Source organism: Aquila chrysaetos, chromosome 9 (genome assembly GCF_900496995.4).
Source record: "Aquila chrysaetos chrysaetos chromosome 9, bAquChr1.4, whole genome shotgun sequence".
NCBI classification, from domain to species: domain Eukaryota; kingdom Metazoa; phylum Chordata; class Aves; order Accipitriformes; family Accipitridae; genus Aquila; species Aquila chrysaetos.
Window position 1 is genome coordinate 5,518,203 of NC_044012.1, and position 25,861 is coordinate 5,544,063.

General features: G+C 42.3%; 1 protein-coding gene across 6 annotated transcripts in view; it reads right to left on the bottom strand.

The window, feature by feature from the left end:
- The window catches only part of LOC115346051 (c-Maf inducing protein), a 138,186-nt gene that overhangs the window by 34,852 nt on the left and 77,473 nt on the right, over positions 1-25,861 (bottom strand). For all 6 annotated transcript variants that reach the window (XM_041125815.1, XM_041125817.1, XM_041125816.1 and 3 more), the window contains exons 3-5: positions 19,378-19,428; positions 1,651-1,812; positions 432-473 (exon numbers count right to left, since the gene is read on the bottom strand). In XM_041125815.1, coding sequence (XP_040981749.1) covers positions 432-473; positions 1,651-1,812; positions 19,378-19,428 — 255 coding nt within the window. The remainder of the gene's footprint in view (positions 1-431; positions 474-1,650; positions 1,813-19,377; positions 19,429-25,861) is intronic.

A 25,861-nucleotide genomic window follows, 5' to 3' on the forward strand; every position in this document is an offset into this window, starting at 1 on the left:
ACAAGGAAGAGAGCTGCCATTTGATTCACTTATTTCTATGTCTAAATAAATGCAACCTACAGAAAAGTAAAAAGTTCAAGAGGGTATTTTTATAAATCAAGTAAAAAGGGGGTTAAACTGCAGCGATACATACACATATCCATGCTTACAAAAACAATCACTTGCTCACATACCATCAGCAATGGAGACATTCTGTGCATGGTAGCATTAGCCCCTCAGGAAACTACTAAGCCTAAGGGTTTTATAGGGCACATCTGGAAATGATGTTTTTTTGGCTATTTAAAGTGCATATATAGATATGAACATTGCACTGTGTAGCCTAGTAAGGAGGCCATATTGGGAGATGATTAACCCTCAACATGCTGTGCTCTTTCATGTAAGTTGACAAACAATACAGATTTGTCCTGAGATTTTGACAGAAGGATACTCACCACAATAATGCTCTCATGGTCTTGAGTGGTTAAGTTGTTGTTCTGGAAGAGTCGGATAGAAGAAATGAATGAGCAAAGAGTACTCTGAGTTGGCACATCAGCATACACAATCCTCTTAGCTACCACGAGACGCAAGCAGAAAGGCTCAAGACTGCAATTGCTTATTTTCACAATAAAATTCATCAAATTAAAATCATTCTCTTAAAGAAGGTGGTATACTATCTGCTACAAGGGGTTGCGCAAGTTTCCATTTCTCCCTCAGCACATTCAGATTCAAGCCACTCCAGCCATGAAAGCTGAGCTTACAAACACCAGGATGCCAGCGTAGGTCTCAATTAAAGCTAGCGATACATTTCTTAAAAATGTTTTCTTAAGACAGGCTGAATGTTTCTAAGAAAATTAATAAAAGTATTGTTGTGGTGTTGTATACCATTTGTTGGTAGTAAACTAACTCCTTCAGTTTTCCTGAAATTCCTTCTTGAAACATGGAACCAGTAAAAGCCAATAAATTTACTGGAAGTCACCTATGCTACCACCTATGCCGAAGTTTGCTTTTGGCTTTCTCAGCAGCACGATCCATTCAGAGGTGACAAAGTTGTGAGTTGCTAAGATCTTTGCCTACTGCAAGAAAAATAGCTAGCAACTTTTTTGCTTATCATAAACCTTTGCACATCAGAACCAAGACATGAAAAACCTTCGTGGCATTACATTTCCTGTCCATGAAAAGTTAACTATTTGAAATAAATGCTATAAAAGGAGGATGGATACCTCTGAAGAAGGAAAATAGTTTTCTTTGACAGAACTGGTATTAATAAAATAGCTGCACAATGAATTTATTGGTATATACATATTGCTACAAGAATTATTGGTCATGGAAACAGAGCCAATGGAATAGAAGTCAAGGGGAGTTTTACCACTGACTTGAAATAAGACATGAATCAGACCCATAATAAAATTACCATAAATAATCAACAACAACAACAACAAAGCCTCAAGATAAATGTGTTTTGTTTTGTTTCTAGAAATCTACCTAACATGGGTCAAATTCTCCTTCTCCACAGCAAGTCCAAATTCCACGCAAGTCAGCAGAAGTCACGAGCAGACTCCAAGGCAGAATTTTGACAGCCCAAGTTAAACTAAAACCCACCCACAAACTTTTAACTGTTTGTCTCTCATCTAAATGTGACAGTGTCTTGCAGGAACACTGCTGAGATCATACCTCTGAGAGCAGCTTTGAGACAATCTCCAGTGGTGCTTGGTGAATAGAGTCATCCTGAAGTGGAGACGTCAGTGCCATGTCCACCAGCGTCCTGATCTCCTTCAACACCACCTCCCAGCGGCTGGGGTTACTGAGCACCTTCTTGTACTTGTAAATCTTTTTCTGCAAGAAAAATGAAAGGGTCACACTGACACCACCATAAACCCCTTGAAAAAATTGACTGGATATGTGCTTCCTACAAGCAACTGCCAAGCGGGCTACTTTGTATTTTGAGCTTTGCCTTTTCTGTTTGCTGAGAAGCTGAACTTAAAACATTTAAATGGAAAACCTCATATGTCTAAACCAATTTCTTCTGTGGAAGCAATGAAAAACTGTGACTCCCTTTTTTTATTTTAAAATAAGTTTTCAAACTCCAGAGCATCTTTCTTTCCATCATCTCCTCTTGCAGACACCTTATTCCTCAGGCTATTAACAGATACCTGCTACTGCACTGTTTCCAAAGCTGAAGGTCCTTTTAAAGGGAGTTAGTCATTAAGAAAGGGGGAGAGAGAAAGGCCAGCAAAACATCATTCTTCAGATACTTTATTCTACGTTGCTAATTGGTAAATTCACATTCAGAATGAATTAAAATCAATTTCATCAAAGTGAAAAATTCCAGCAGACCCACAGACTTTTTTTCGGTCTTGAAGGATCCTGAAAAGTCATGCTGTCACCCTCCAGTTGTAACAGAAACTAACTTGTCAGGTCTCCAACTCTTCCACACAACAGCATTTCCACTCTCAAGAGAAGCATTCCTGACTGCCTAATCCCATCTGCCCCAGTCCTCTGCACGCCCCTGCATTTCTTCTGGCTGTGCCCAAGCTATTTCACCAATTGCCCTGTCCACAGACCAGCTGGATAACCAAAAGACAATTCTTACCTCCTCGGCAGCCATGCTGCCACGAATGACTGGAACAGAGGCTGCTCTGTATTATAAATAGTATTCTTTAGAGAAAACCCACCCTCCCAAATTCCCAGGGGTGGCTTGATGAAACTCTACAAGTTCAAGGAAACGATGATGAGCATTAAAACGCCACTCCCAAAAACAACACAAAGCGTGCACTAGAACCAGGAGAGGCTTGCCAAAGCAGCCAGCACTGGAGGCACCGCACAGCCACGGAGCTGGCAGGGAAGGAGCTCTGCTGGCTGACGGAGAGCAACTGCCAGGACCACAGCATTTTGTTTAGTTCACATGCCCTTCCACTCCTCTCTCTGTGTGAAACTGGTCCTCTGGTCAAAGGGATGTCAAGAAGTCTGGATACATCCTCAGGTTTATTAAACAACACAGGCTGGGCACTTCTCTGTTTACATGAAAACATCAGTGTTTTGCACTAAAAATGGATCTTGCGTTCCTCACCAGCATTTCCAGGGAAATCGTAAAAACTGCCCATGTTGTGCAACTTGCAGATTCAGCTGCACATTTTGGGCTATTCATCGTCAGTGTAATAAAGGCAGAGGACTTTGCAAAGGGTTGGTCTGCTTTGTTTTGTTTTGTTTTGGAGCTTTGCTGCTACACAGCATTTTCCCCTCCACTCGCACAGGGCAGCCCCTGCGGGAACCATCTGAACAGGCTGGCTCTGCTTATCAGCCGCTTCCTTCCCACCGTGGCAGCAGATCTAATGCTCAACAGAAAACACAGTCACCTCTGTACCCTATCCGAAACACGACAGAACAGACAATACAGAAAAATACAGATTTCAGATGCCTTGGGTTTGTCAACGTTGTTAGAAGGGGGAGAAGAGGGTGGCACTGGGCTGACATGTAAAGGCTGATAAAGCAATCCAATTATCTTTTTAATTAAATTCATGCAAGTACAAAAGCACGCTTGACAGTAGTTCACACTTTCAGTGCATTTTAAGCCACTGAAAAGCTAAAGGAACATAAAAACGCACGCTGCAGATGCTATCAAATGTGTTTAGGATTTCAGAACTGAGCAGAAATTTTTATACTTCTGAGCTTGTTGGGGCAGAGGGGGTCCATCAGTGTTTTTAAGCTACCAGCACTACTTCTACCATCATCACAGATTTCTTGGACTCTTTAGGAAACTTGAATCATAGTGCTTAATTTCTCTTATTCATGTAGTGCCTTTTTTTAGGGTCTTTTTGTTAGACCCGCTCCAGCACTAAATAAAATCTAAACTTCAAAGCCAACCAGCCAGCTTTGTAACTTGAAGCAACTCCTTTCTGACTACTTGAGGACACTAAACAAAGCTAGCTCAGCTGAAATTTATTCCTCGGTCCTGTACTATCAAGAAATCAAATTCAAAGCAGAATTCAAAGCTGGATAAAAAGTGGGGGCAGGGGGAGCGCAAGACCTAGACCACTGGGTTATTGCATCCCTGCCTGCTCTGGGCTGCCCCTTACTTGGGCGAGTTACAGCGTGATTTCAGAGAGCAGCTCCTTCAGCCTGAGGGACAGCTGCTGAAGGAAACCCTCTTGCCCAAGAGGACGCTGCTCAGACAACCCTACCACAAACATCTTTCTTCCGCTGTCAAATCCACTCTTGCTTGGGGGGAGGGAGGAGCAAGGGAGGTTTCCTTTCCCTTTTAGAGATGTCCATTAAAAATGAACATTCTGATGATGCTGACGTACATAAGAGAAAAGACAGCAGGAGCTGTACTCCCTGCTACGCAAGGGAGACCTACAAAAGCTGCTGCTCAGACCAGGCAGACAGTGACTCAAAGGGAGCATCAGGGAACAGCTACCTTTGCAGACACGCCGAGCCTGCCACAAGCAGAAAATCCAAACTTATCAGTCTCTGCTTCACGTTTTCAGCACAAAGGATTGCACTGCACTGATATATTGAGCTGTAATCTGCAAGCGACATTACAGAAGTCTTGAATGATGGTGGGAAAGCAGCAGAAAATAAATAAATAAATAGAGGAGCCATCCCCAAGAGGGTTGAACTCTGCTATCCTGAACCTTTGCCCATGGTTACACTGTTGTTTTTCTCAGCAGAATGCTTTTCACTGTTGAGCGCCTTGCTGAAAGCCTCAATTAAAGCTTGAAACCTATCAGTCAGTTACAGGAGCAATTTGCTGTGTATCAGCAAGCACTTAGCCAACACCGAGCCATCTGCTCTATTCTACCTGCGCTGACTCCAGAGCACGGAGAAACAATCACTCATGAGCTTAAAAGCAAAGCTGCCTGGTAAAGACCCGTATCAGAGAACAGGCATGTCAACACTTGTGAGGAGTTCATTCCCCCTGGATGTAGGTGTAAAAGATGCCTTCAGTTGCTGAAAATACTCACACAACATTTATCATTAATAGCATGTGCAAGAAAAATACTGGGGTGGGAATCCAGTTTCACTGGGATTTCAGTAAAAGCAGCAGCTCCTGCGACAATTTATGTGAGTGAAAATAACACATGCCAACTTGGAATTTGACCCTCCTAGTTACTGACCAGCCAGAACCACACGGCTAGTGTCATTCCAAAATCTTGCTATGCTGACTTTAAAAGCAAAACCACCGAATTTAATAAGTACCCAGAAGAAGCAACATGGGGATAAGTGACTCTGACAGGGCATCCTTCATTCTCAAATCACTCTAATTAATTAAGTCTTGCAGAAACCCAAAGACCTAAGTCTCAATCCTCTTTTAGAGGAGGAGGAATTGAAGTCCACATGTGAAAAACTACTGTTCCAGTGTTATTAAGCAAGCAAATGTGACAAAAATCTGTAAGCAGTGGTTTTTGCCATCAGTGCTCAAAAGCCCCTGAACACTGCTGTGAATGGAAAGTTCAGGAGAGCCTAGGACACTTTCAAGCTTTTTTAAGTAACATCTTCATAGGTTTTTCTATCCCATAATGGCCTCATCCTGCAGCCCTTGCTCATACAGCACTTCCTTGGACAAGAATGATAATACTGATGTAGTTGACATCTAAGAAAAATGGACTCTAATGCACAAAATCAGACGGCATGGAACTACTGCCTTTTTCAGCCCTAGCAAGACCTTTCATGTTAGGAACATCTTAAAGCAGCCAGTGCACCTGATCCAAAAAGGGCAAGATGAAGTTAGCCTTCTTGATGACCAAATTTCATCCCTGCTTTGCTACTGGTGGCCAGGAAACGTTCTGTACTCTTGGGAACCTGTCTTCTCATCAGCAAATACTATCTTCATTACATTAAAAAAAAATTAATTACCAACCCTAATCCAGAATAGCCTGTTAAAGTCTAGCTCTCTGCTCTTCAGTCCTTTACCACGCAACAGCACGCAACTAATCGCTTCTTTATTGGAGAAGCTAGAGCTACTGCAGGAACATATACTGACTTCGAGGGTTGTATGTGCCAGCAACTGTTTATTTCTTGAGCAATGAGGGCAGTTCCAGCAAAAGGGAAAAGGTCAACCTCCCGCACAGAGGTCCTCTCCAGCTCATTGCAGGGATGGCTGAGCCAAGCTAGCGTTACAGCTTAACGTTGATGGTGCTTATGTAAAATGGAGGTGCCTCTTGCTAGATGCAAATGTACAGAGGAACAAAACCACAGAGGGCAGACACCGGAACAGTTTTCTCCACTGCAGCAGAACATTTTGTTAAAACACTGCGCAACAAGAAACAGGAAGAGTTGCTTGCTATGTTCAACACACATGTTTGGCTTGTCCTACAAAGCCCAGGAGCTGTACCATGTATTCTTGAGCACCACCTGCTGGCATTTTGTCTATTAACTTGTTACCTTCATGAAAACAAAGACAGCATGGTATCCCCAGAACTCAGCTAGATCCATATTCTGCTTTTAACACTAGCAGGCATTGCTTACTTCACGGTATTCTGAAAAACATGTAAGAACAACTTGTTGCTAATGGATGTCTTCCTGACAGCCACAGACAGGGCTAAATTACCAGGTGGATCCGCTGAAAGCCTTCTGAACTAAGTTCCTACCTGTAACATTCACCAATATGAAGAAAAAAAAGCAACTTCCCTGAAAAGACTAAGTCTATAAAAAGTCCCATTCCAGGCAAAGGGCTGGGGCCAGCACGAGATTAAAACTTTTTCAAATTGGGGACTTCAGACTGCTCATGCTGTAGTAATCAAACTCTTCATGACCTTCTGAAGGTCACGCACAGAAAGACTAAGGTGCTGCTCTCTAAAATAGTTGAAAAACAGCAGCAGCAAACTTTTGGGCTCTACCATGTTTTCAGGTGAAAGGCATTTTCTGCATTTTTCATTTTACCCAGTGCTAAATGCTGAAGGGCATCAACTTCACTGCTTCAGTTGCTTCTCTGAATACAACCACCTTGGTCAAGGCTCACTTGCCCACAAGCTCCTTGCCACAGGCCAGAGGACTGGAAGGAAACGTTATAAGCTAGACACTTCCTGATTCTCACTCAGTTAAGGTCAAAATAACACTTCACTTTTTGCCAATTCATATAAAAAAAGATCCTGATGAAATCACCATTATTCATTGCACTGAGACTGGCAGCCATGAATCTATGCCCTGAATAAATATATCAAGTGACAGTCTCTGCCCTGAGCAGTTCACGGTCTTGATGATTAAAGGCAAGAAGGGGAAACAGAGCAAGAAAACCGATGTGATTTCCTTGAGGTTATATGGCAAGTCAGGACTAGAGCAGAACTGAGGTCTTCTGATTCTCAGGCCTCCATGCTAATTGCTAGATCATGGCAACCCTAAGTAAAAGCACCACCAACATGCACTGGGGCTGTAGCAAGCAAGTTGAATGTTGATACCCTGTTGCTGTGCTTCCCCATCACAACATCTTCCCCCACACCCTTTTTCAGTCTACATTCCTTCACTTGTTTTTTTCCCACCAGCATCTAGCACCTTGCTCCACATCTCAGCTAATCCAAGCAAGAACCCCCAAACACTCAGACCAGCACTGTTTCAAAGCCAACAGAGTTCAATGGGTTCAGCAAGTGGTGGCGTGGGTTCAGCTGTTACTAATGCACAAGCTGGAACAACCACACAGATACTTCCCACAGGCGCAGAGTTTGTCCTTTGCTCAGATACCACTGGGACAGTACCACTGCAAAGTAAAAGAATGCTGAAACAAGAAAAATTTTAAAAGGACGAAACACGGACAAAACACATTTCTGCTTGGACGAAGAGAAGTGCAAAGTGGAAGTGGGACCAGGGGGCTCACAGGACAGCCTCCTCACCCACCTCCCAGCATGACACGGGGCAGCTGTGACATTAATGCACTGGAGAACTTGCTCCTGAAGCATATTATACATCTATATATATATCTCCACCTCCTTTGCACACAGCTGTCACCTGACTGACCATCCTTCTGGGCTTCTGCTCTCCGATGTGCTCAAGACTACTGCAAAGATATCCTTCAGCAACAAGGGGGGATGAGAGGGTAGGAAGGGAAGGATATTCTATCCAAGGGAAAAAAGAAAACTAAATACACTGGGCAAGCAGATCTTAAATTTATGGGCTCCGCTGAAGACAAACCTGTATGCAATTACAGTGCGTGCACCTCCAAAAACTGAAAGCACCTCAAAAATTGTGGCTTCCTTCTAGCCCCCTAAGCTGGAAGGGAAGAGGTCGTCTTCAGTAGACCTTCCCACTACCAAGCAGAGAAACTGGGCTTTGTTTTTGCTGGTGTCCTGTCCTTCTCTCAAATCCCTGCATACAGCCCGTGGTCACTAAGATGCAGGAACACAGCTGGCTGATCCAAATCCAGCTCTACCTTAGCCGTGCATTTGAGATGCCGTTTCCCCAGCTAGAAAATGCGAAAGGCCAACTGTGGCTGCAGCTGCACTTTGCATGGGCTAATGTGGTTACTATTGTAATCAGACCTGTCCACAGGGGAGACGTTTTTTGGCACAGCCGACATTGATGCATTCCCCGAAACCCTCCATCCCTGCTTCCATTTCCTTTTGGCAAACTCTCCCATTCTTCAGGCCCCAGTTCCAGCACCAGCTTTACACTTCAGGTTGGCAAAACATCAGCTTTCATCCTGCACACAGCAACTGCTGTTCCATATTTTTCGTATCGGAGCCAAGCTGGGGTTTGTTTTTAATGTTGCTTTGGCTATGTGGAATTTCACTATGACTGCAGATACGTTTCTAGCAGAAGCACAAGCCACTCCCTACTTGCAAAAAGCGTTGGTAGAGACACAGTTGCGATCTTGAGCTGCAAATCCCATCTAACATCTCCCCAAAAGAAGAAATATTTTAAAATATGTTGTCCATGGGCGTTTCGGTGTTTGTTTTGGGTTGTTTTTTTTTTAAGCAAAAGTCACAAAACACCTTTTCCTCCTGATCTTGGGCAGGAGGAAAAACTTAACAACTTCAGTACAGTTGACCAACACGGTTGTCCCACATGTACAGGAAAGATCTGCCCTAACTGCAGGCTGGGGGGGTTTACAAACCCTCCTGAATTGCTTTGAACTCTTAAGCAGAATGAGTGAGAAAAACCTTCACAAAGAGGTTGCTGGACTCACACAATTAGGGCAGGAGCCAGACACCGTGCTTGATCTACAGCACTTTAACAGCCTCTGACTCATCATCAGAGGGAAGGTTTCAAACATGTTTAGGCACAACTACCTCCTCCTCTTGCAAGACCTTACTGCTGCCTGCTGCAGCATTTTTGGCCCTTTTCCCCAGAGCAGCAAAATGCTTAACACGGACACTGTCTGGACATCAGGATCTCAGTGTTCTGGCACAACCCACAGTTTCCAGAGCGGTGCGAGTCTGACGTGCTCCTGTATTTGAGATTATGCAGTATGAGCTGGAGTCAGCAAAATCATGTTCCATTTAAAAAAAAAAAAAAAAAAAAAAAAAGAAAGAAAGAGCAGACTACTAGATGAAAAGCAGGAATATGTGTACTATATAAACTCCACACTTTCCAAAACCTTCAGTAGACTAACTGCATTGCAGTGCAGGGCAGGGGGGAATAGTATTAAATAAATAAAATATAGCAGGCACTGCATGACTGTGGAGTTTAGCACGCATCAAAGAGAAAGCAGAAGACTCAAAGCACTGTGACATTAACTGCCACCTAGGTGCAGTCCTTGCTGTGTGCTTCTCTGTGCAGAGACCTACCATTACTGACTGCATTACAGAATGCCTCTGACAGCAAGCTGAACTGATCCAGGTTCCTAATACCTTTACATTCACGCACTTCATATTCCACATATGATGGCTGTGTCTGTGGAGTGCAGTCCTTGACATCCACCAGCTCTCAGCCTGCGGTGGGAATAAATGACTTTGCCACTGCAGAGAAGAGATAGTGCGTAGGAAAAAAAGAACACGTAAAATCTTATCATCATTGCACTTTGACCAGGGCTGCCAAAGAAAAAGCTGTGCACAAGGCCACTGTGGAGAATAGCCAGGCAGCATACCTGCTGTGCAGAACCTTCCCCCGTCCCTCCAACACTACACCCTTCAGATCCCACTCAGGCATGAGAGAGCTGGTCATCACCGGGAAAACAGGATGCTGCCTCATCTGCAAGGCTGCAAAACATAGGCCAGTAATTTCAGGAACGTATGAACTCTTATCGAAAGAACTTGCCACCTGAGAAACCACCTCAAATTAGGATTATGCAGCTACTAACACTACATATGGTAGTAGCTGCTAACAAAAGATAATCTCTGAAAGATAATCCATCCCCCTTCTATTTTCTGGGAAATGCCAGTAAGCTTAGGTAGCACCGAGTAGCACACAAGGCAATTATTTCTTCCCAGATATGCAAACTGGATTAAAAAGCCACGTCATCCCTTTTCCTTATTACTCTCCACTGCTAGCAGTAGGCACCCTCGGTCTTTCCTGCCCTCCTCCCCTCTCACCAGCCAGCAAAACCTTCCAAATGGACGTTTACCCACCTGTTTCACTTTCTCCTCCCTGGCAAATGTATTATTTTGCTGAGTTTCTAGCACTTCGACACCATAAATGGCTTTGAAATTGGCTTCTCTCTCTTGTGCACCTGCATCATCAATGTCGTCAGCAAGAGAGATGTGCACGGCTTGAGGAACATGTTTGTGTTAGAAAGCGGCTGCAGAGCCTTAGGGAGAGCACAGACACTGGATACTGATGTGATGCTTGCAAGCATCTTAAAAGGGACTTCAGAAAAGCAGGGTATTTCTGTCTTCAGATCACTGGGCTTTGGAGCTCTGAATTTTCCAGTTTCTCACAGGGAGATACCCAATTTCAGAGCAGCATTTGCATCTGACACAGTCCCATCACTTTGTTCCATGTTTTTATATCGCATCTTACTGCACCACATCAGCACAAAACCCCAAACCTCCTGCAACTCTTTAGCCTACCAAAATGCCACTGAATCTTTGCAATTTCCTTTTTTTCCTTTCTCCTTTGTACAAATGCTGCATGACATGCAAGACTGAATCAAGTCTCGCAGCGTTCAGTCTTCTGATCCCAAGGTTAGCTTCCTCACAGAGGATCAGAGATCACTGGGGTGCCACCGAAACCACTGCCCACCTCATGTTCAGGACGGGCTGATGCAAATAAGTCACTCACAACAATCCCGTTGTCCTTGATGGATCTTGCCCCTGGTCACACAGCCTAATCTAGTATTCCCATCTTAAATACTACAGTAAAGAGCACCAGAGACCAGCCTATGGTAAACAGCTGTGATGCAATGGCTTCTGAATGAAGACAGGGGAATGAAGGGCATACTTTTACTAGCATTGTTTTCTGATACTTTTTTCTAATTTTGAAACAATCACTATTCTGGGAAAAAAAAGACAAGGAGATGTGTCAAGACAAGATGAACACGTGACATAGCAAGAGCTAGGGCAGATGATACAGGCTGCGACACTTGCAACATACCGTTTCAGGTTTTTTTGTGGATATTAGCAGCAGTTTTATAATCCTCTAATACATTATGTGTACTATGATGCACTCAACACACTAATTATATTGTAAGAAATAAATGTAAGGACAAAACTGTGCAAGAAAGGAAAGAGAAATTTAAAACAACACCTAGGTCCCCATCACTCCTTCACGCTCATGTAGGTCTTCTGAAACCCAGAGTCCTCATAACATCCATAATACAGAATTGGGCCCCATGACAGCAGCTTAACAAGGCACTTAGCATGTGTCAACTCCCAGAGTTAGGTTTTCACACCCAATGCATCATGCGAGGAGGATAATTACACTCCTGGGAAAGACTACCAGTCTTGTCCTGTCTTCATAAGAGATCTCCTAAAAACAGATTTTTCTGCAGCTAGGAACCTGAACGAGAGACTAATTTTGGTGCAGCTCTATATTATGACAGCTATAGACAAGAAGTTGTAATTTGGTGAAACTAGTGGTCACCGTGACCTGGAAGTCCTGAATTGCAAAGAATTAGTCATAAGGTCAGCCCTGGAATAATGCAGAGAAGCAGTTCACCAGGACAAAAACTGAGGATCCCTCTTGGCCAGCAGTTCAGCATTCCTGAGAAGCAACATACTCCAGCAATTGTATTTAGCCGAGACCTAAGTACACAATAACAAGCTGACCTGTTTATTCAGCTGTTTTTGACACCCCTCTATCTTCAGACCTAATATTAGTTTGAATAGGATAGCATCCAAGTCTAGAGGGGAAAATTTAGAGCTGGTCCTGACTTAGCTAAAGCAAGACAGAAAATAACCACCTAGTTTCTACTCAAATTTCACCAGCAGGCCGTTAATTGGCTTGAGTTCTGTCTCCTTAAAAAAACCAACCTGTTATGGCAATGCAGGAGGCATCTACAGGTATACAAATCATGTATGCATGTGGCTGGATGAGGGCAGAGCAGCTCAGATCCAGGCTGGCATCTCAGCATGTTGCCAAGAGCCTCTTTTGGTTGGACAATGTGCTGTGCTGACATGGATCTGCAGCTCCCAGATTTAAAGTGATTCATGTTAAGCCATGCACAGCACAGATGGTGATCAGCTGCCGCTGCTGCAGACACACCTTATGGGAGGAACCTGCTCCAGTGTCCCCCAGAAAGAGTGAGGTATTTTCCTAATGCAAAGGCAGTGAAAGCTTAAAAAAACCTAAGTACTCTATCTGTTCCAGTTCTAAAAACATCACCAGTGTTTCATAAAAAAATAAAAAACTTTCTGTCAACATCTTGTCTGTTTTTCATCTACTCATTTCCAAAGTGAGATCAATGCCTTTCTGCTGCAACAGCACAGTTACCTCTAGCAAACTGAGATCTCAGAAACAGAAAATAAGGCCAAGATTTTTCAAGTGACTTCTGATAACAGATGGCCTGAGACAGTCAAATTCGTGTGGAAAAATGAGGGAGCCAATGGATTTCATGTGCTCATGAAGATGTCTTAAGAGAAAAAAAAAAAAAAAGACACCCCCCCCCCCCCCCCCAAAAGTAGTAGGGGAGAATACTTAACTACAAAATATAAACATTATGGAAATAAAAGGCTGTAAGTGTGACAAGATTTCTAAGAAGTTGCTCCTGAATTTGCAGTGAGGCTGTTAAGACTATAGACTGGGCGGTTTTATCAATCACCGCATGAAGAGCAAGGTGATGTCACTGGAGAGCCCCACACAGGCAGACACAGCTGCATTTCACATTACCTTTCAAATACAAAAGAACAACAAATCTTGGCAATAAGCATCAACCTAACCATGAGAGGGGGCACCAGGAACTGAAAAATGGCAAGATACATTTTCGGTCCCACTATGTTCACCAGAAAGCTCTAACTGGTACCAGCTTCTCTTCTTGGCAACACAGATCCATTCACACACCACTTAGACCTGCATCTGTTCCATACGGAGTATGAAGTCCAGTCTCTCTATCAGGATGCTCAAAGCCCTGCAGGGGAGAGGCTCTGGCTATCTTAAAAACCTGTTCATGGTCTCCCACAACTGGTACCCATGCATTCCACAGGAAGAGTAAAACCACCAGCCAAAAACTTGTGGGCTGCCTTTTATCCATCAAAGCAAGAAACTTGCTCCTCCAAAACTCATGTGCCATCAAAGCCCACAATGCTTTCAGAGCCCTGAGGCTTTAAAAGGCAAAACTTAATTCCACAGCTTAGGTTCCCGTCAATATATTATTGACTCATATACAGACACAAAAGGAAAAAGAAAATATACAAAGGAAAAAAAGCTGTCATTGGCCTAATTGTATGATAATTATTTATTGTTTCACCTCAAAATAACGGAAAATGGGAACTTCTGTGTTCTATGAAAATACCTCAGGTTTTCAGCTAAAGAAAGCAAAGAAACAGCCAAGACAATTACAGTTACGTCTGCTGTGTAACCACCAAAGAAAGGGTCTGAAGTCCAGGAACTACCACGCCAAAGAACTGCTGAGCCCTTTGAATAATATTTTCCCTATGCAGTACAGCACAGGGCTATTAAATTGTCACAGGGAATCAAAGCTTCCTCTCTCAGATCATAAATTAGGTGGTCAAATACAAATGACAGACATAGGCCCTTTTAACAATAACCAATGTGATTTTTTTCCTGATCTCATAGTTTTAAGGCATGATTTGCAGAGATTTAAGGCTATAAATTTCTTTAATGTCATCATTTAAATTCTATATAAACCCCACTCCTGTATCAGCACTATTTTTAATCATTACCATGGTGACAAAACCGTAAAGGTGCTTTACACAAGGAGGGCTTTACCACACTTTCAAGAACAATTTCTCTCAACTTAATTTTTTGCAGTTTTAAAGCACAGAAAAATAACTCCCTCTGAACTTTCATCGTTAGATACAAAAACTGATACTCACCCACAGCTATTGTATAAAAAATAATCAGTACTAACAGACAAGGAATTCATAACCTGGACACAGTAAAGACCAGCGAGCGTATCATCATTCAGGTCAAGTATGACTTTATATGACAGTCGATCCCTTTGCAATTAATAGAGCTGCTTGTGCATGGAATTATCTATTTCCTGAAGACACAGATACAACAATCCCTAGGAGAACCAGGGAAGTATTAACCCAAAATTAAAGTTTTTGAATGAAGGCCAACATTGCTTGTTTTAGCATTCAATGCAAAATGTTTGCAAATCCCAAATGACAGCATTGTTCCAGTTTCCCAATTCATGTGAATCAAAACATGGAGTCCATGTAGAAAATGAATTTTAAAACAAAGGTAATGTGATTGTCAACTGCAAGTCAGGGGTGCGTACACATGCTGGGCTGCAGGAGCACACGCACAGACAGCAGGATGAGGGAAGTGACTGCTCTCCTCTCCTCAGCGCTTGTGAGACCACATGTGAATACTGTGCCTGGTTTGGGGCTTCGCACTCGGCTGTACAGGCTCTTAGCAATGTCGTACAACTTCAAAGTATACCCCGCACTGAGTGAGGAAAAGGGCGGCATGGGTGGGGAGAGGACCAGATGATGTTCAAAGGTCCCTTCCAACCTAAACAATTCTACAATTAACACATTTGTACTGTCCATGCTAACAGACGGGTTAAACCCCTGAACAAGCAGCACTATTCATTAGGGGACAGTTGAGGACTGGTTCATAGCATCAGAAGCAAAGACAAGGTATAGGCAAGCCTTTCCAGAAGATCCAGGTCAGAGGCGCACAAAGCTCAGCTTGAGTCACGCTTCGTGCTTTACCGCAGACCTAGGTCTGTTTTTTCCGTAATGTGACAGTTCAGGACATTCCCCCAAAGGCTGTCAACTGACATGTTTCATTGCTGCATCACTCAGCTAACTAGAAAACACAAGCAACCCACATCCCACAATGAGAGCAGTGTTCCAAGTTTACTATCAAGCATGTAAAACAATGCAACATGCCCTGTATAACCTTTAGGCGTATTCCCCCCAACAAATGTAAATCTATACCAGTACTCCATATCAAAAGAGAAGACCTAAGGACCCCTGGAGAGGACCTCACAGACATCTTTTTTAATTCAAGCGCAACATGGTACAACATTAGTCAAGTGGGTTTTTTAATGACTAATACTTTAAGCATGAGGTGCAGTAGGGCTCAACGCTTTCTACAGAGGATGGTACCGCTATGTGCTAGGCACTCTACAAATACACAGAAAGTCCTTAGCCCAAAGACAGCAAGATAGAAACAAGTAACAAAGTAGATGGATACTGTCTGGGCAAATGCCAAGCGTACACATTTGCTAATTTGTGTGTGTCCCACAATTACTAGTCACAAGCCAAGCTTAGCTGTATTCAACCCCTACAGAAGTTGTTGGTTACCACTGTATCTAGCCTAGATCCAGAAAGGGCAATGAACTGCATGTGTTATTCTCTTTTGTATATTCACAGAAAGTGTTGTTATCTTTATTGATACGCTGTTATGACTTATCAGCTTCCAAATACCAAAGATTACATATCATGGTTTCAATCCAACCTCCCTGGTTGAAACGAACATCTCTTACACAATGGATTAATGATTTGTTTATGTTTGAGGATCTGGACAGTTGTTAACATGTTCTGTTTATTCTCTGGACAAAGATAGTTTGGCTTAGCTATAACCAAAGGAAATCAGGATTTCTAAAAATAGGCTGAGGTGGCCAATAATCCTTTAGGAGTTGTGATACACACTGATATCCAGATTAAATGATGAATTATGAGTAACCCTTAGTAGGAGGGTTTGAAATGGAAAACCCAAAGAGAAAATGACTACGTAAGGAACAGTCCGTCCCTACATCCCTGCTTTCTTCAATGAGCACAGTATTCAAGGAGAAACTCACATCTAAAAAGCTGGGTAAGCATCTTGACAGCTAGTTAGTTGGATGACACATAAAACCTCTTGGAGCTGGATCTAAAACACGGATAATTATGTGTTTGGTTTTCTTTTATTTCTGTTTATCTATAGCATCTCTTTTATTATTCTCTGGGCTGCAGAAAGAAATTATTCTTGATTTTTATTTCAATGTTTGTCTCTAGAACAAAAATTATTTCCAGGGTGCTGGCTGGCAAATTGAATTCCCACAGCATGTTAATCCTTAAAACTGCACCACATAAAAGCTCTCTCACAGACCTTAGCACCTTCATACAAGACCAAAGGATAACCAGTATGTGCCTGAACTTAAAGAGCTTCCCCAAATATTTAACAACACAGCTATTCACTGGACCTATCCATTTTCCAGGTAGGTCAGATTACATGCAGCATCTGACTCCCAAGGCTTGAAGCACAGGAAAAGGAGACAGAAGGACATTGACAGAATATGAATCTGCTCTCACAACTGTAATTTAAGTATTCCTGTTTAAAGATCAAGGGGGGCAATCCTCACTGCTGGAAACTCTCAGAATATCAGTTTGCCATCTGTAAAATAGGTTTGGGCAGGGCAGGGGAAGTGAAGGTCTCCTGCTCCACCTCCATCTAGTGCCTAGTACAGTGGGGCTCTAGGTTCAGCTGGACCCCCCTAAATGCTTCCACCACACAAGTACGAACAACAGCAAGTTCATCTCTGTTGAATGTTTTCCCCCAAATAACTGCTTCAGCTATCTGCACCAGTTTGCATCTGTGTTCTACATGCCCGCAGAAATGTTTTGACCTATTATTTGTAAGACCACTGGACAAATATATCATTCATCAGCACAACCACCCAATTATAATACAGCTGCAGCGATCTCTCTGCCAGCTGGTGCTTTGTGTAAATGACCCATTCCAGAAGAATAGGCTTCCTGTTTTTTTGTGGGTTCCCTCACTACCTGCTTAATCATCAAACCATACAAATTATGGAGTGAGATGAACCTTGGCACCTGGCTCTTAAAGTCATAGGCTATGGTACAAGTAAAGTGATAAACTTCACTGAGATAGACTACATAACTGCACTCCTCCACTCTCCCTTCTAGATACACCACTTCTCTTGCCTCTTAGTTCTGTTGTGATTTCACTTAAACCTGCCAAATATCAACCAAAGTAAAGAGCAGAAAGTTACCAGGTGCTCTTCCTCTGAACTATTAAGCAAAAAAACCCATCAAAACTATCTCCATTTTAGCAAAGACAAATTTGTTAGTGTAAAGTACCTGGGCAGTGACTAAACCACTGTTCTTATGGGAAAAAGCTACTTGCTATTCTTGGTAAAGGGAAGGTCTTTCAAATCAAGATAATGTTTCACTTGTTTTGCAGAAACGAACTTAACGGGGGTGGGGAGGGAAGCAAGGAAGCAAAAATAAATCCTACTTTGCAACAAGTTAAATTACTCAGAGTTTCCCAAAATGAGAGGCTTGGTCAGAAGCATTGGAGAGTTTAAGAAATACTCCTTTAAAAACAACTTCCACAGAGCAAAGCTCCCTCTCCAAGAAGGAAAGGCATGTGAGCAAGCCAGGTCATTCCGTCTAGGCTTCCTGCCCCCCACCCCACCCCCCTTAATTTAATTGATGGGGTGGGTGGTGGTGGGGTCGGGTTGCACCTTTACCACTCAGAGTTGCACCTACAATCCTGATTTTCCCCTCAGTGCAGGAGCGAAGCAGGCACATGCCACCAGCACATTAGTACCACAGCCATCCCCGTTGGGCATGAGGTAGAAAAAGAAATTCCATTATTTCCATCCATGCTTTCTCTGACCATCCTTGCCTGCCAGAGCAGGAGGGAAAGTAACGGCCACATGGAGATACCATCTCTGCATGCTTTAAGCTCTTTGTTATTCTCAGGAGTCGCAAAGAAAGCAAGACTGGCTAGGCATTGTGTTAACGATACTGTCAAGAGGCCAAAATGAAGTGCCACGCCACAGTGCAGCCTTCTGCTATCAGCACTACTGTCCCGTGCTCATTTAGGCTATCAGGGCAACAGGTTGGAGAATATGCCAGCGGTCTGGAAAAGGAGATCTCAACACTTGGCTCTTACTGATAAGAACCTGGATCCGCTCAGAATATGATTCTGCCAGACTCTGATGCCTATACAAAGCACACCAATACTGTAGTTTTGCCACACAACTATTTTGCAGCTATCAAACACACCTACAACAAAACCAGTTTGGTGGGAGGGACTTCCTTATATTTTCATATGTGGTTGCTGTCAGCAGACTGAAATCTTGATAAGCTACACAGCCAACCTGGCCGACTTCACTGAAACCCTGCCGAAGACAAGTCCTGAGCTGAAAAGCTACTGCTTGTGTTTCCCACCACAAGACAAGAGAGGACAACCATATTCAGCATCTGGCCAAAACTTGTTTCCAGCTGCATCAAAGATCCATACAGATTCCATCCAAAGGTCAGCAGCTAGTTTTTGATGAGGAATGTGCTGCTTTTGAGAGACAATGTTGTCACTGTGATCTACTTCCCCTACTCAGGGCAATCGGTCCCTTGTTCCCACTGAAAATGAGAAAGGGCTCGAGACCTCTGAAACGGAAACTGCCTTTAAATCCAAATCATCCTAAAGCATAAACACAGAGTGATGCATAACAGACTGATGCTACTTACAATAAGCAACTCTAAAAGACACTCTTTCTCCCTAGTTTCTCAGAAAAAGAAAAAACCAACCAAACAAAAACCCCAAGTATCCCAAGAGTCCAAAGCATATGATTAGACTGTAGTCATTCTGTAACATACTACACTTCATAGTACAAAACCAAAACCATCCAATCTCTATACTGCTCAAATGTGAATTTACTGGCTATCTACTTTTTGAAGCCAATCACACGTTGATAAAGCTGGGCTATGTAACAAGTTAATTTGTCCACTTCATTCACGATATGAACGAAGTGAAACTGCATACATGTTCTGATTTAGGGTTTCTGTAAGAAAAAGACTATCCATTCAGGGCCCTCACAACGCAGCAATGGGGAATGCTAAAAAGTATTCTTAGAGGCAGACAAGGAAGACAGTGAAGTGCAGAACTTACCTTCCACTGCAAAGAATGGAACCACTGATCCCTCAGGTAACTGTTTGCAGCCTGCAATAAAAAAAAGTAAACCAGAATCATTACTTTCTACCAATGTTTCAGATCACCCAGCCAAAACTAAGCATATCACCCATGTGTGCCCTAAAACCAATAAGGCTGCACTCACCATATTTTTCTGAACTTTATGACCCTGGCTAACTTCACCCCCAGCCTCATCAGAGTGAGGAAAACTCTTTGCTCAGAGCTACAACTTCACATTATAACCAGTTTATTTTCACAGAAAGCAGTGACACGAAGACCTTGCTGCAAATGTAAAATAACTGAACTAAAACCTTACAAAATATTAACCTCCTATGAAACGGTGTCCAACTAAAAGACTGTGAAAAATCCTCCCTGATTTCAAACAGGTTTTGGTCAGATCTTTAATGTCTGTAGGATATTTGCCTTTGCTATTAATTATCGGGAGCAGAGTAGGAAGATGGGTTGACATTTTACTAGGAGGGGTGGGTTTTTTCCATACTCTAGTTTCCCTTCTTGTCTTGCTCCTCAGCTGGCCCAAAAGCAATTCAAATAACATCTTAGCTCTTTCAGTGATATTAAAACAGAGTGAAAAGCATAACACACACAGACATGCAGATACATGCACAGACTGTTTGCAGCAACGGCATAAATGTTGCAATTATCACTCCCAGCGATCACCCATTTTTGTCCGTATTAAGCACAGCTGCCAGAAATTCTCAGTGTGAAGCCAGGTTCATAGCCAATGAAGGAATAGTTCAACACTCCTAAAGGTCAAAAGGCTCGGTATCAAAAAATACAAAAGCATCTACAGTGACGTAAATATGCGTGCCTTAACAAGGTGACATAAGTTTGAAATATTTGAGTGGGTAGAGATGCCCTTTGGCTTTTCCAACTCTATCTCATCGCTGCCAATGGGCAATTTTTACTTAGGATTCAAAACGCTTTACACAATCAGTGAAAATTACAGGATAGCCTATAAATCCATGTTAAAAAAAAAAAAAGTGAGGTTCTTCACCAGCTAAAAACCACATACTTCTTGCAAATTAAAGCATCATTCAACAAGGTAAGTATTGAAAATCCACACCACAGAATGAATTTCATTTCCTGACACTGGCTCAGTTCACTGATAATGACAAGAATACTAGAAGTAAAAATGTTGTATGGTTACCAAAACCGTGTTTAACCTCAAGGTCAGATCCTGATGTCTTGGTGACATAAATTTGGACTGATTTCTCTGAATTAAATGGAGTAATGCTTTTACATCTATGCATTACATTTTATTTATTTATTTATTTATTTATTTATTAATAAGAATCAATTGCTCCTCTGGTAGATCTCTAGGCAATAAAGCAGAATAAATCTATCATAAATAATCTTGGCTGACCACAGAGTTTATCAAAAACAAACTTTCCATTGCATGAAGAATGCTGACATATTAGAATATGAATTTGCTACAAGTGGAAACAAAAAGCATAACTTCCCCTTTTTTTTTCTTTTTTTTCTTTGTATGCAATGAAAAATTGTAAATACATTTAGAGTGCAGATCTTCAGGATATTTTGGTTTGCCAATATGTAATGATTTTCTTTCTGTTATTTACACAGTATTTTATGTATATGTGTGCAATATAACATACGACAAGGTAGACCTTTTACCTATATATGTTACAGAATTGAATTTCAATTCAATATACTTTATACTATATTTTATTATGATAAAAAGGTCAAAAATAATTTGCCACAAAAAGCCTGAAGACCATTTTTAACAGAATTTAAAAGGCATGAAAGTAAATACACTTAGATAGTTCTTATCTTTGTCCAGACAAAATGCTTTTAAAGCCCACCAGATTTCTTTGAAAGATTCAATTTCAAATTGAACCTTTTTTTTTTTTTTTTTTAAAGGACAAAACTGTTTCATGGAGGGGAACAAAAAAACCTTCATTTCAAATGCTAGCATCAAAGCCCTTTAAAGAACAAGTAAAACTGAAAGTTTTTGTAGGTTTGAGCATGTATATTAAGCAATAGCACCAATAATATTGCAAGTTACACATCCATTCCTTCCTTAAACAAACATATGCAGATTGAGTACATAGGAGCTATGCAAACTAAGCTACTGTTATTTAAATTCATAAATTCCAAAATATTCTAGGGGGATGAAGTACTTCTCTCAAACAGGCAAAACGTCAATCTGATTTAGTCCCTGGTCTGACCATTACATGACTTGAACCAAAAATGCACTGAAATCTAAAGTAAGAGCAAATGCTAAAGCCCTAAATGGGAATTGTTGAGAACTGTTAATTAATCTCCTGCTTTTGGGAAGTCAGTAGCTACAGATTGTAAAACCATTACAAATAATTAGAAAATACTACGGGTAGATAGATTGTGCAACTGACTGGAGCCTTACATAAACTGGATGACAGAAACTATTTAATGAGGACAACAGCATCAGGCAGAGGTAGACACAAGCAGACTGCAAATACTGGAGGAGAAAACAAACAAAGAATGCTATAAAAGGCAAAACCAAAACCAGCAGTGGAAAGACTTGTTTAACTTGACAGCAGCAATATACAAAAAGTATTTAAAATTAGCAAGGTGACCAGGTTCCAAGTGTGGGACCAAGTGCTGTCTACACATAATGTTAGCTATTGTAGAGGAGAAGCGATCAAGAAAATTTGCATCTGGATCTAGGTTAGGAGTTTGAACCACTATAGAAACCCTCAGAGTTCGGGCTAGCGTTCAAGACCACTTCCAAGGAAAACAAAGACAGAGAAGAAAAAGTGAACAAAAAAGTGGAAAAGCAAACCTTTATGGAATTCCCACACTTCTATTAATGATCAGGACTCGACAGTAAGAGGAACTTGGAAAGTCAATGGTCATTTCACCAGTGCTCTTTCCACAGTGTTCAACACAGATAGACTGAATGCATTTAACCCACCACCGTTATCTGGATGGAGCTGTCTGACACCAGCGTTCCCCAATTCTCCCAGGCAGCAGAGACTAATCCTTCCAGTGCACCCTTCCGCCTGCCTGACTCCAGCAAGCTGCAAAACCACAGCAACGTGCAGGAAACGCTGGATCTTTTGCAGAGGACAACGAAGAGCTCGCTCTTGCAAAGCATCCCTTGTTCCTCCCTCCTCTTTTTCAGGCTTACACCGAGAAAGGGACTACACGGAATATTTCTTTCTTATCAAAAGAACTGTGAGCTTCATCGCATGCCTGGATGATGGAGGAGCCATCAGGCTCTTGTCAGTGCTCATCCAGACAGCCGTCCAGCCGTTGGCCACCTCTGCACACGCTGACTTACTCAAGCGTACAGGTTATAGTGCATAAAATTTTTGAAGTTTGGAGCAATGAGCACCAAAGTGTAAAGCAGTGGAGGGAACTACAATTCATTTATAGGGGCTGCACACACACATTTACAGTTTTATCTGATGTGCATGCCTGGAGCCCAGCACTTCTGCACTGAAGTGACCACTTCCCGGGAACTGACACCTACTTTTTTTTTATTCCAGCTGAGGGCATAACCTACTATATTTATTCAGCTCTAGGGTACAATAAAGAGGAGAAAATGAGACACAAAAGAGTTTAAAACAGGCTTTCCTTAGGCATTCTGACCACACAGGCAAAGTTTTTCTTACTCATAGCTTTGCCCACACAGTGGGTCCTGTTCTACACCACTAATGTTACAGCTACCTTTCCAACTTAAAAAAAAAAGATTCAACCTGGAAATGTTTTGCCTGCTGTTGTCAGAAATAGTCAATAAGATAGGAATGATGTATAATGGAGATTTTATAACCTATCTATGTAAAATAATAGTTTAGGCCCCCTGTGTGTTTGGTACGTTTAGGCCCCAATACTGCTAAGAATTTTGTTCTCAAATGCAATGGCTTTAGCAGGGTTCTGGGTGGCACACGGTCCTACTGATTGGAGCTTCTTGCACAATGAAGGCCTCCCGCTGTTTTTGCACAACTGCAATGTAGTAGAAAAGTACTTCAGAAAACAGGAAAATGTGGCAGTAAAACTCTTAGAAGGTGTAACAAAGATTCAAAGCACTTGTAGCTTATTTATTACTATTCCAATGAGGAGGAAGAATATCTACTTTAAGAATGCCTACTGCAGGTAGTACTTTTTTTTGAGATGAGTTGATCCTGCAACTGTGTTCTGAAGGATTTTATATTCTAATTTTTGGGGTGTAAATGGTCACTCAGAGAGGAAAAGCTACCTAGGATCAGCTGCAGCACCAACTTGACTCATAGGGTTAATTTCATCAGCTTCAAAAAGACAGCTCACAGGAGGAAAACTGTGCAAGAGATTAAATACCTGCATATGCAGACCTTTGGTCAACATGAGTAACTTTACATCTCTGCTCAAAAGGGGAAGTATTTTTCTCTGCACCCAAACTACTTCATTTCTTAGCCAACAAGTAGGAATACACTTTTTCATTAAAAAGCAGTGAACTTTTTACAAGCAGATTTTCTTCTTGCTCACAAAAATAGGAAACTGAACACTTGTTTCATGCCAGCATTACAGCCCCTGCAGTAATTTCCACTCAGGCAAGGAGAAGACAAAATAGGAACCTGTGTGCTGCCGAGAAACAGAACTCCTGAAACTCTGCAAGAAACCAACCACTCCAGAAACGATGGCGAAGACCTTTAGCTAATACAAATACTCACAGCTCCACCGATACCAATATGTCTACAGCAACAAGCATCAGCAGAAAATTTGTCATTTCCACCACACCACACATGCCATGCTACCAAGTTCTTTCAACACTAAGTTAGCACTACGGCACCTCTTTTTACTGGCATGTGCGTTAACTCAGAAGAATACAAGAACAGGCTTGTCCACGCAGCAAAAAGTTCCCAGATTTTTCCTTACAACTGCATCCTTCACACATACCCTCCTAAGGGATTTTGCCATCTGAAAAGATGTGGCAATAAGTGGGACTTGACAATCCAGATTCTGTTTTTAACTCTTCCTGGTTTTATTCTGTTTCTCTTTCCCTTGCTTGTTCTCTGGTCAGGACAGGGTTTTGTTGTGCTTTCCTCTAGCTGATATTCATTACTGGGACTCGTAAAATATTGCAGGCTTCTCTGCACCAATCTATTATCAGCCACAGGAACAGCAGAGGAGAGGCTCAGGGCTGCAGGAAGTCGAACCCCCACGGCACGCACGCTGCTGCCTCACGCAGACTGTACAAAAACTTTATATTGCTGATGCAAATCCCAGCGTTGCACCTCCACGACACGGGCAGGTCTGCAAGTGAAATCTGCCACTCTTCTGGCTTAACTCAAGGTACAGACAGAGTTGCTGGTAATTGCTAGAAATGCTGTTTTCCTCCTGAAAATATTCCCCATCTCTGCTGGATTCTGGTCCTTGCATGACCTCTCTACACCAGCAACATCAGCTAGACTCACACTTAAAACAAAAGCCAGGTTCTCTTTGGAGACTAAAATAAAATGTTACTAAAAAATCCAGTGGAAACATTTACCACGGGGACTCCCTGGCAAAAACAGCATGCTCAAGCACCGAGCTGAACGTGTGCGTGTGTGACTGTTGTGCTTGTCAAGGCTTCCTGTTCTGTTTGTTTTTCCTTCCGACTACACTTGATTGCCAAGAAATGAATAAAACAACACTAGCGATAGGGATGGAAGTGGCGGCCTTAGGGCATTTAGGATCCATCTAAAAGAAAGGACACCATGGGAAAGCAGGCAGTACTGTCATGACTGAAATACCAAAGACTTTCCTGGGACTCTTCCTACATTTGGTGTTAAGCAGCTTGTGAAATCATACTCTAAATTTTTTTCAATCTTTTTCAAAAGGTTATTCCAGTTATTTCACTATCAATAGCAGCATCCTCTTCATAATCATCCACACAATACCATAACTGCACACCGTGCTTTACAAACGGAAAGCGTAAGAGCAGAAGTTCAGCCCGGCTCAAGGAGGCCCAGCTATTACTGACACTAAAGAGCTCCCACTTCTTCAAAGGCTAAATTTAGCTCCTATTTACCGGCCTAAAGAGCTTGTGGCCCACGAGCCAGCTTCAGCAACACCTTCTTTCACACCTGCTATCCCAACTGTAGGAAAGGAAAAAAAAAAAAAAAAGTCTGTGAGAGTTGACTGCTGCTCATCAGATGGACCAGGGACCACATCATTTGGCAGGAGGAAAGAAAACACAAGCCCCCAGCACGTCTAGAAAACTGACTGCCCGTGACTCCCCCAGGGGACGACGAGAATCCCCGAACGCTGGGTGGTGAAACATGCCTGCGCTCAGACAGTTGCGCTTATACGACAAACGCTGAGTGGGAAGCACACGCACGAAGGTGACTTCTCAACGCGATCCCAGCCCAGATTAAGCTGTTTGCTGCCTGAGAACCAAATCCTCCCCTGAAAGCCAGGTAGACACGTCCTGTTAGCGCGATCCGATTTCTTAAGAGGAGCTACATCACCTCCGGCGTTGCTT